Source organism: Drosophila simulans, chromosome 4, assembly GCF_016746395.2.
Source record: "Drosophila simulans strain w501 chromosome 4, Prin_Dsim_3.1, whole genome shotgun sequence".
In the NCBI taxonomy this organism is placed as follows: Eukaryota; Metazoa; Arthropoda; class Insecta; order Diptera; family Drosophilidae; genus Drosophila; species Drosophila simulans.
Window position 1 is genome coordinate 816 of NC_052524.2, and position 12,019 is coordinate 12,834.

The 12,019-nt window shown below is 34.5% G+C and overlaps 1 protein-coding gene across 1 annotated transcript; it reads right to left on the reverse strand.

Moving 5' to 3' along the window:
* Positions 1-221: 221 nt before the first annotated feature.
* LOC6724685 (plexin-B) lies at positions 222-10,597 on the reverse strand. Its single transcript, XM_039296147.2, has 5 exons — positions 9,699-10,597; positions 2,407-7,161; positions 1,768-2,351; positions 607-789; positions 222-541 (listed from the first exon to the last, which is right to left on the reverse strand). Exons 1-5 carry the CDS (start codon positions 10,207-10,209, stop codon positions 434-436), a joined length of 6,141 nt encoding a protein of 2,046 aa, XP_039152081.1. The 5' UTR covers positions 10,210-10,597; the 3' UTR covers positions 222-433.
* Positions 10,598-12,019: the final 1,422 nt, after the last annotated feature.

Below are 12,019 nucleotides of genomic sequence, written 5' to 3' on the forward strand. Positions count from 1 at the left end.
CCCTTCGATGGTCCTCCTGCTGCGTTTCGTCCTTGCTAAGGGCTTTGCCTTCGCGCTTCGTCAACCATGACCTGATCTGTATGGTTTATTTTGTTTTCATTTGAGGAAGTATAAATACATTTAGCTTGATGTTTATATTTTAGACAGCCGTAACGGATCATGAAATAACGCCTCCATACTCTAGATATAATTTTATCAACAAAGAAGAAGAATTAACCGTATATTGTAATTTGACAAAAATGTTGTATATTTTTCTTCGTAATAAGATCGATAGGGCATAGTTCTTATAATACAAAGCCGGCTTTTCTTACATACGTATAAGTCCTTACAATTTCTTAACTGAAATTTATAATTTTTTTGACAAGTGTAAATAAATTGTTATCTTGGCAAAAAGTAAAAGTTTTACAAAAATTCTAAAAAAATCATATTGATGTCAGCAATTAGATGTGCAATCACCATCTAGTGTAGCAGCAACATTTCCTAATTTTCGTGAAAGATGCATCTTTCGGCAATTAATATCAGTTTCAAGTGATTCCATAATCTTTAAACAAAGGTAAATAAGTTGATTATACACAAAATTACTAAAATTCAAATAATGCAGTTTACCTGATCCTTATATTTAGTTATATAAATGTATAACTCTTTTAATGCAGATATAGTATCAAACTCTTCGTTTTGCCTTACTGATAGCTGTTGCATAGCTGTACTCATTTCCTGGTCGCTTATTTGTGGGAGCCTTGACACATCGCGGTAAAACTCTTTGACCATAATTCTATAGTTTGGAATATCCTGCCATATAAACAAGTTAAATAAATATTAATGATTTTGTTAAAATATTATAATATATAATAATATATTTATTTATTTTTTCTTTATTATTTATAAATATAAAAATTTTTTAGTTATGTATAATTATTATAAAGGTAATCATCTAAGTAATATATATTACCAATATATATGTATATTCCAAAATTTAAAGGCTCACATTTGAAAAAAATGATAGGGAAAAGATGTTAAAGTCTAAATGTATAAAATGTTTTTGCTTTGTTTTATTGTCATTAGAAATAATGCCTCGTTAATAGGTTTTTTGGTTGATTAATTAATTTGATAGACTCCGTATTTACAAGAAAATAACAAAACAGAAGGTTTACCTGGTGCTCAGTTTATACGTTACTTCGGTAAAGCGAATGCGAGATAAATTTTTAAGCGTTGAAGAGGCCGTCTTGGTATTGTATCTTCCATGCTTAATCTCAACATTCTATATTTTCATACGGACGGACAGGGCCAGATCGACTCGGCTATTGGTGCTGATCAAAAATTTTTATAGTTTACATGTTCGGAAAAGCTTCCTTCTGCCTGTTACACACTTTTCAACTGATCTAATATTACCCTTTCCTCTACGAGTAGCGGGTATAATAATTTAAAACAAACATATTTAAAGACTAGCAAAACCCTATCTAAAGTACTACAATTTTATCACATTTTAAAATTTTTTTTGCATTCAAATCTTTGATAACGTTTCGTTAAATTCGGTGTTTCGACTGTTTTTAGAAAAGCTATCATCTGTCTATGTACCCTGAGAAGAGTTTCGATTTGTCATAAATTGAAAACTAAGATGAAACTAAACCCTGCCTTCATTCAAAGAATTTTTGAAGAGCTACATCTTCGAAATTAAAAAAAAAGCTTTCGACATTAGAGTATTGCTAGAATTAATATTCGCTTTGTTGTTTTTTTTCCAAACAAACATAATGGGTATTTTACACTCACCTTAGCAAACAGCAACTTATTCGACGGCGAATCTTTTCCAAGTCTATGCTCTGATGTTGAGCAAGCGTCCATAAATGTTTGTGCAATGACACTTAAACAGGAATCAACGCTGTATGTTTTATTTACATCAAATATAAAATCCGGATTTTTTATAAAATTAACCCAGAATCGAAGAGGCAAACAATTGGACTTCCAAGCGTGCACAATATCAGTATCAGCGATATCATGGCGTCGCGCAGCTTCATCAAGTAAGTCAAAGAGCCATTTAACGGCAGGTGGCAACTCCTCATTAACAGTTAAAATAATTGAGAAAAAATCATCAACAAATTTTTGTATAGTTCCTTTTGTGGCCAAAAGGCGTGTAAGGTAGACTTCTGGTATTGTTTTGTTCACCCTGTCATTACAATTATTTACGACATGCGATTGAAATGCTGGTGATCCTCCGGATAAAACGGAGTTTTTAATGTTCATATAATGATCAGGTATATTGGGCTTAACAAGATGGTAAAGCCGGGGCTGTTGCAAACCTGATTCGATATCATTGTTAATAATAATATGATTTTGCGAATTGTTTATAAAATAAACTGCAAAAAGGTAAAACTGTTAATTAAAATATTAAATATTGAGCTTAGTACTTACAATTGTGGTATGGTGCCGAATTTTGGTTTTTACTGTATGGTATATGATAATTATCATTTTGCCGTGCAATTAGTGACATTACTGCAGATTCTTTGACTCCATAATGAGCTAATGTGTTAAGGCGTTTCCATCCATTAACGGTTTTGGTTGTTAAGTCTTCATCTTGTAATGTAAGATGACCTCCTCGGCCGTGTCTCCATTCTAAGTCTACTTCGTGTACAGATGGCCTCATAGAGAAAGGAGTGTTTTTAAAAATCGCGTCAAGGATTTTAAGCTTAACTTGAGAAATGGTATCCCAATCGTTTACGCGACATTGGACTTTTTCATCAAGATCATCTTGTAAAATATGCAATATTACAACAGAATGGGTAACTTGTTCATGCAGAAGACGCTCTTCTGAAAGTGAGTAACGGGCATCGTTGGTTATTGCGTCCACTAAACCCTTTTCAATTTGATGCTTTATTGCTTTGAAAAGCAAAAATAAATTTGATCCGGCGTACTCTTTAAGGTAATCGTACATACAAATTGCTAGGTAGTTGGTTAACATTTTTTCAACAACGCTTTCAGTACGCCTTAGCATCAGCTGAGGATGTTTACTGGCAAGTGATTTATCTATTAAACGTAATAAAAGGGACTTCAAAATTTCCGTGGCATATTCCATCTTGTTCATTAAAACAACCATTATTAATGAGGCAACGTTAACTCGGTCTCGAATTGAAAATGATGAACGTTGAGCTTCTAATGTTTCTATGAACATTAATAAAAAATATTTATTGCCAATCAATTGTTCAAATTGTACCATAGCTGCGTCGTAGTTAGTCTGTGGGCTACCTTCACGAAATTTTGGAGAATTTAAAATAGGATGATCTGATACACCAGGGAAAAACACCTTCATAATATAGTTCACGTGATCTAAAGTTGGTATGCCTGTGCTCTCCAAATCTGCTGTTAGGTCGGTCATGTCCGTTTGGAGCTCAGCGAATGCCTGTTTACACTCAGAACGTACGTTGCTTTCTAATGTAATCATCTGTATCTGAATTCGTTTATACTCGCGTTCTGCTTGTGTTGATTTCCTTCTGAATATTATGAGTACAATTACAAAAACAACGACCAGAAGTGCTACCGTTAATATGCCGACTAACAAGGCATGGGAGAAAACATAGGGTTTATTTAAATCATACTTAAGATATCCTATTACAAAACGAAGATTTCGACCTACTTTAACGACAACAAGAGGTAAATCAGTCGATTGATCCACACCATTTTCATCAGTTGGAAGTGGTTGTTGCTCCGGCGGAATGCATAAAAGTTGGTTAAGTGCCAGGCTGGTAATATTGCATTGTGAAGTTCCAATAGTTACATTTACATCGTACTCATCAGCTGCCAAGTTTAAAAGCTCGCCTTCTATGACCAAGCTGTCACCCTTGTAGAGTTTAACTCCGTCGTTGGGAAATGGCAAATATTTGGGGTCTGCTAAATAGACAATAGTGCTCCTTATGTCATGAAAATATTTATTCAAGTTTCGAACTAGTTGTACATTGTCCATTACAAAACTTAGTTGTAAGTTTAGTTGAGTTTCATGAACCTTAACGAATGTGGTGTTAACAAAATAGTTGGCCGAAGATCCTTCATTTGTGTATAAGCGAAAGTTGTCTCCAAAGTTGGCTCGCCTCTTTTTTCTTTCATATTCATTTTTATACCTGGTTTCAGCTGGAATCGAAGAATTCTGTAAGTGCAATTCAGTATCCATCTTTCTGTTCGTCTTTTTAAACGTCTCAAATTTGTAATTTACTGGAGGAGATGGACATTCCATTTGATTAGAGTTGATCACCACACAAGATGTTTTATTTACTCGTTCATTGTCATAAAACACTTCTAGTTCAGGTTTTTGAATGGAATTAAGATATATTCCATGAACGGTGAGGACTCGACCACCACTTTTAAAACTACGCAATGGCTTAATTTGCATTATACGCGGGTCCTGTGTATAGTTAAAAATAGAGCAGGGTTGCCGGGGTGGTGAACGGAGATGATAAGAACCAAAACTACTTCGAGTCGGATTTGTATTGGTAATGCTTGGGGCTGAGATCTGACATTCTAACGTTCTGTTAGCACCATCAATAACTAGATGAAGGGACCGTATTGGTTCAGGTTGGGTAGCTTCTGATGTAGTACAACTAACTTGGGATGATGAAGCTTGTGTAACATCTATATGACACTCATACTCATCTAAAAATGCTCGCATAGTTGAGCCAATGTTCAAAAACTTTCCAATTAAAGACAATTGTGTCCCTCCCGACCTAGGGCCAATTGTGGGATATAAACCTGTTAACAGCACATTCTTAAAATGAAACTGAACACTTGATTCAGTAAACCCTGCATCATTTGCAACTTTTATGGGTGCAGACATTTCGTACAATGCTGCCCCAGTCCGGCATTCAATTTTTACCGATATTTGATAGTTTTCTAGTTCACAAGGCACAGAACCAATAAATATTTTGCCACGAACATCTTCCTCTCGTATGCCCAAATTACTTCCTTCAATTGTAATAAGAGTTCCACCCTCGATTGGCCCAGATAATGGTTTAATAATATCAATTCTTGGTAATGGGCACTCGTTTTCTATAGACGATTTAGATCCTGAGCTAATAGAAATTTTATCATCTGTGCATGTTTCATTATATACACATGAGTTGCTGCACCAAGCACATTTGTATTTTGGATCACGAGTTACGCACAAACTGCAATCAGCATGTTCCCGATGAGAGCCCAACACGTCACACTTGTATAATGTAACGATTGCGGTGTCCACATAATGCTGGAAGTTCCATGTAACTACAACCTTCGCCTGATATTCATGTGTATTAGTCTCGTAGAAATATGGTGTTTTTTCGCAAACTACAATTTTGTTTGACTCAACATGAGCAGGGAGTAGCATCTGAGCTGCTTCAATATGTATGGTACATAAAAAACCAGCATGTGCGCTCTTGGGTTTTGGTAAATTTTCAATCTCTAGCCTAATTTCTATTGGCACTCTCACAGGTAGAAGTATTTCCGGATGATTTTTTTTTAAGTGGGGGCAGTGACCAACAGTATTTACAGCATTTTCTATGTTACGGCATTGCAATGATTTGTGAACGCACTTATTGTCAAAAATACACCAGTTGCACCCCCAGGAACTTTGTAAACACTCCTGGCAATTTTCATGATGTGAGCAGTCAAAAAAAGCAAAATTCCTTGATACAAAATCCTTATTTGTCTCCGAACTTCTTACTGACAATGGCACCAAAATATGATCACTGTTTGTTGGTATTAATGGTCTTTCATCTAATGGGGGAGTAGCACATCCGAGTCCGTTTTCCAAAATTTCGGCATCAATGGGGGTGGAATTTCCAAAAACACATCGGTATTTTGCATTAAAAGGTTCGGGCAAAGTTCGAATTATTAAATGCAGGTGCGATAATTCGGAAATTGGTATTTTCTCTGGGATAATAGATTCAAATTCTATGCATTGCTGTCCACTACCTAATGAAAGCCACCTTGATGCAGATGTATCTCGCTGGCATGTTGATCGAACAGTGCACCGCTTCTCCAAGGAACACCATCCACAAAAAGGATCCCGAGACTCTAAGCAAGCGGAACAATTCGTGTAAACAGAACAGTGTTCAATTCTAAGCTTAGTTATTTTTCGTTGAGAAAGTACGTAAAGAAAATCATTTTTTGGCGACATCATTGTATTTGGTAGTATACGATTTCCAGCATCCACAACTATTTCCTCGTACTCGCCTGGACTTTGACCAGATAATAAAACTTTTTTGATCACTCCCATGTTCGTTCCAAGAAATGCAAGAGAATGCTGTTGATCAGTCGTTGAAGTTGCTGTGACTGAAGTAACTGAAACATTATCAAAATGAAAAAGTGCGTGTGCAGTGATTGGGGATACTCCGCTTATTTTAAGTCCCACAGAGCAAAAGTTGTAAATGTTACCGAGCGAACCAACTATTGGACATCTGCCATCATTAATGGTGCCGGATATATAGCCCAAATTTCGATCTTTTGTGGTTCCGTTAAAACACAGATGGATATTTTCAATAAACATGTCTTCAATATCTTTAATGCTATATATACACATAGCAGACATACTTTCTGGCTGATTACTTATTTCTTTTGAGGGAGAAAAAACGGTTATTAAGACATTATCGTCTTTTTTTATGCCCATTTTTTGCGCCAATTTGTGGCTGGCTGGGGTTACTTTCGCATCCCGCACAATATTGTAGTCAACATTGTTTTCAGTTGCAGTGCATTGAACAGTTATTTCAGTATAGCTGTCGTAATTAGGATCTGTAATGCAAATGCGTGCCAAGCGTGTTACATAACCGGCCTCATCAGCTAAATGTGATTTTTTTTGAACAATTATAAAGTACGCATACTCAGAAGAATTAAAGCCGTAAATATAATCGACTAGAAAATGATCCCGATATTTTACATCGATATTTATAATTGACTGCTGTATTGAGAATTCAGCATAGTTTAAATCATCCAGTCGGCGGGACGAAATGGCTGGCACGTCATGGCGATAATCACCAACATTCGTAAATGTTGTCCCCACATATAAAATATCCTCTTCTTTCCATGCATATCTCGCCGGACCTACAAATGCATATGTAGACGCGTTTTCATCGTTAGCAGCCAAAGGAACTGCGAAGAACTGGGGCGTTGCTGGAAAACGTGGCAGGCTATAAATTTCGCAGGCTCCTGAAAATAAAGATTATTTAATTATTATCGCGGAATTTTTTTAAACCTATTTTAAGGACAAAATATAACACCTAAGTCTAACTTGTAAAGTAAAAATGTATACTACATGTAGAAGGGAACGTTTCCGAACCTATAAAGTATTACAAATCTTTATCTTGATGACTAACCGAGTCGATCTACTCATGTCTGTCTGCCTGTCCGTCCATACGAACGCTGAGATCTCAAACTATAAAAGGTGAAAATTTTTGCCCACAAACCGCAGAAATATGTCAAGCCAACAATTTTCATTATACATACAAATATATTTCACATTGTTGCGGCCAGAATTCCACAGGGCGATTACGTAATTGGCGACCAGAAATTAGCTTACATAAATTTGAGACTTTTGATTCTCTTAGCTAGCCCATTTACAGCTGTGTTCAAAAAAATAGCAGTGCGATGGAAACTAAGAAACACAAATGTATTTCTCCATGTCCCTTTTTTGAATCCACTTTTTTTTCACTTATTTTTGTAAAATGGAATGTATAGATATAGAAAAAAAAGAAAATCCCGTCAGTTTTTCATGTTATCCTTTTTTTATTTACATTCTTGAGCAAATTCACCACTTTTAGGCTGTTCATAAGAATAGCAGTCTCTGGTTTTGTCCATCGTAAGGTCTCGAAATGATCAATATTTTCTAAAAAGTGAGTTTGGTTAAGTTAATTCGTATATTTTAAAGGGCAATAAATTAAAAAGAAATTTAAAAAATTGTATTTTAGTGGGTAGAGGACACCACTGCTCCCAGGAGAAAAGAATGTTAATTTTTAAGCTTAGAAAGGAAGGAAAAACATATAAGGACATTCAAAAAACCCTTGAATGCTCTGCCAAAATGGTATCCAATACCATTAAATATGAATGGAAGCCCGAAAACCGTGGTACCATACTTAAAACCACAGATATAGAGGATCGGCGCATAGTTCGTTACAGCAAAGTCTATCCTTTTGCATCCTTTGGGGACATAAAGTCTGAGCTGAACTTGGGAAAAAGCGACGTTACTATTCAGAGATGACTACTGAATCAAAATTTAAGTGCGAGGAGTCCACAAAAGGATCCCCTACTTAGCCCTAGGCACATTAAGGCAAGGTTAAGCTTCCCTAAAACCTACCTAATCTGGCCAGTTTCCAAATGGCATAATATCCTTTGGATTGATGGGTCAAAAGTAGTGCTATTTGGTAGAACTGGTTCACTACAGTATATCTGATGACTATGGCTCAGATTTGGCAAGTTGTGCCGGATGCATGGTCAAAAATACCCCCAAACGTTGCCAGGACCTGGTGGACTCCATGTCGCGTGGTTGTAAGCTGTACTGGCTAACAAAGGCTATCCAACCAAGTATTAGGCCCTAATTAACACATTAAAAAGAAAAACTAAGTTCGTTCTAATTCATGTTGATTTTTTTTTACCATTTTTTCATAGCACTGCTATTTTAGTGAACACCTGAATTTCTGCCTATTATGTTGTTTTGATCTATATTTTCGAAACTATTAAAGAAATGAAAGTGAAACATTTGCTAAATTGTTTGAAATTAAATACCTAACGATATTATAAAAAAAATTTGACCATTAAAATTGTAAATCATAGGAATTTTTTAACTTAAACTCGCAGGTCCCAAGCACTGCTATTTTTTTGAACACAGCTGTATATTTTTTTAGTCGTCAGATGCTATGGTCGTCCGTCATAATATCAGAGAAATCGTACCGAACTTATATTTATGATTATAAAGCCTCGGAGTTTGTGCAACAGTAGAGCGAAAACATTTGAAAAATGATTTAATCTTATTAATTTTATTTGTCTAGCCAATTTCTATATATATTTGTATTATTTGTTATACTTGTAGAGTAAGAGGGATTTGTTTAAAAGTATGTAAAATGCAGAATGAAACGATTTCGACCCTATAAGAATATAAACGTCCACACTTTTGAAAAATGATTAAATATTTTTTAATGATTTAAATGATTTTTTAATGATTTAATTTAAAGATTAAATGATTTAATCTTATTAATTTTATTTGTCTAGCCAATTTCTATATATATTTGTATTATTTGTTATACTTGTAGAGTAAGAGGGATTTGTTTAAAAGTATGTAAAATGCAGAATGAAACGATTTCGACCCTATAAGAATATAAACGTCCACACTTTTGAAAAATGATTAAATATTTTTTAATTTTGTATAAATCTAAATATTTATATATCTTGTACATTTTTTGTTACATATTATTACAGTTTTTCAAATTTCTATCGATATGCCAGAAAAATAATGAAATTGACGATGTTTCATATTTTTTATAATCATATTCCTTCCGCACTTTCGAATAATTACTCATTGTCGATGCTTTTTTATATGGAGCCCAAAAACACTGAGACATTGGTCTACAATGACTACAAATAATGACCAATAACTTCTATAAACCAATACAATATGTCAGGGGTTTCGGTTCCATACGAAGCCAGCGACTTAAGTCTCTTATTTTTATTTTGATATGTGTTTGCCATTTTACCTTGTCGAATGCTTCCACACGCTATGAGTATACCATCGTGCGCGTAGCTTACTACGAGAATTTTGTTGAAGTTATTGACAAGCGATGTCTCAATATCTTCCGGACAGCCTCCTGCGTGACATTGAGGGGAATCATGTAACGGCCCAGTAACAGCCTCAGCCAGCACTCGAAGGTTTTCGTTAAGTTTAAGTATTTTATTTGTAGCACCCGCAAACAAAACATTGTGCATAAAGTCGAAGCTCAAGTGTGTAAAGTAATTTTTAGATTGAGAGTCTATAACACGTTCTATATTGTTACCAATTGATCGATTGCCATAGCTGGAAGCTGTTGATTGAACTGGTATTGATGGCAAGTTAAACTGTGCGACTATGTCATTTAAGGGAGATAACACCTGAGCCGGCAATTCTTCAATGCAGCTAACGCAATAATGCTGAGGACCGAATATGATAATAATACACAGTACATGTAACACATGTATAATGTTTACACAAGACAATTCCTTTCGCAACATATTTATTTTTGGTTTTGTGAATGATCAGCTTGTAGTTGAGTTTGGGCATCAATTCCCCATTTGTCATTTTTATTATTATTTAGCACTACATTCTCTCTCCTTAATAATATAACTTTATAATATCGATTGAATTCAATGCGAATTAATTTTATGTGCCGCTGATTCACTGTTTGTGCATAAATATTTTTAAATTATAAATATCCATTTGGCTATTTTAGGTTTAGCTCATTTTTTTTTTTTAAGTTGTTTAACACAATTAGTCAATTAGTCGATTAGTCAATGTAAACAAATACTTATTAAAAAAAACTTCCTGAGCAACGCTCAAACGTTGTGTGTACACTATCAGTCCTAGAGCAGATTATCAGTATCGGCTGTATCGGCCTATCGAATACATATTGAACTATCGAGCTAGAGGGCATTGTAATGCTGTATTCACACGGAGCATATAAAAGGGAAGTTTACCATTAAAAACCTAGTAAGCATCCATGTAAATATGTAAGTTCCAGTTCCGAATCCACATCCAAGCAACTCACTAATGTTAGAAGAAAGAAAAAGATGAAGGAAGACACAGAAGCCAGCGATGGAGTCGAAGATGTTCCAGAAACATTTTGTTAAAATAATTTCAATGTGCCACAATACTCCGGTTGTTTTTTAGCCTTCTCATAGAGTTTTTCGCGCTGTGAACTATTTAGCAATTTTATAAGTTGCAGAAAATATATTGTTTTGTTTTGTTAAGTATTAAATTATAATATTATAAAATACATAAAACATTAAAATTGTAACTCGGAATAATAACTATTTATATAAAATATTCATTTATGGTATAGTAAATATAATCTCCAAAGAATCTAAATTGATCTCATCTGCTTCCATTCAACATTTGTAGTGCGCGATATTTTTATCTTTGTGTTGTTTTTGATTCGAGTGTTACACAGCCACCTCTCTACCCAAATGATTGGACACAATGACTAAAATGTTATAAAATTATTTTAAAAACTTAACATGTTTAATGTTAAATAATTTCAATGTGGGGTTCTCATGACATGAAGGCTGCAACACCACGTTTAGGACCAGACAATGCTTGAGAGTGTTTGGGAGTATTTAAGTATTAAATTATAATATTATAAAATACATAAAACATTAAAATTGTAACTCGGAATAATAACTATTTATATAAAATATTCATTTATGGTATAGTAAATATAATCTCCAAAGAATCTAAATTGATCTCATCTGCTTCCATTCAACATTTGGAGTGCGCGATATTTTTATCTTTGTGTTGTTTTTGATTCGAGTGTTACACAGCCACTTCTCTACCCAAATGATTGGACACAATGACTAAAATGTTATAAAATTATTTTAAAAACTTAACATGTTTAATGTTAAATAATTTCAATGTGGGGTTCTCATGACATGAAGGCTGCAACACCACGTTTAGGACCAGACAATGCTTGAGAGTGTTTGGGAGTATTTTTTCAACACTTAACTCAACATTACTATGATCAGCTCGTACTAGCTCGGTTTTAGGATATTGACCACTATAAAAATGCTTCATAAATCCATTTGTGTAGTCGCTTTGCAAGGGTTTACATCGATTAACAGACTAAATTTCAAAGCGGCAGTTAATAAAACGTATGCTGCTATCACATTATCTACTCTGGAAAGTCTTTGTGTCATTACTGAAGAACAATCGAGAACATAAATCTTGACAACATCGAATTCGTTTTGGTTTCACACGGAATATTTAGTTTACACATGACAACACATAAAAACTATATACGGGAAACTATGGTTAATCGGCAATATTTGC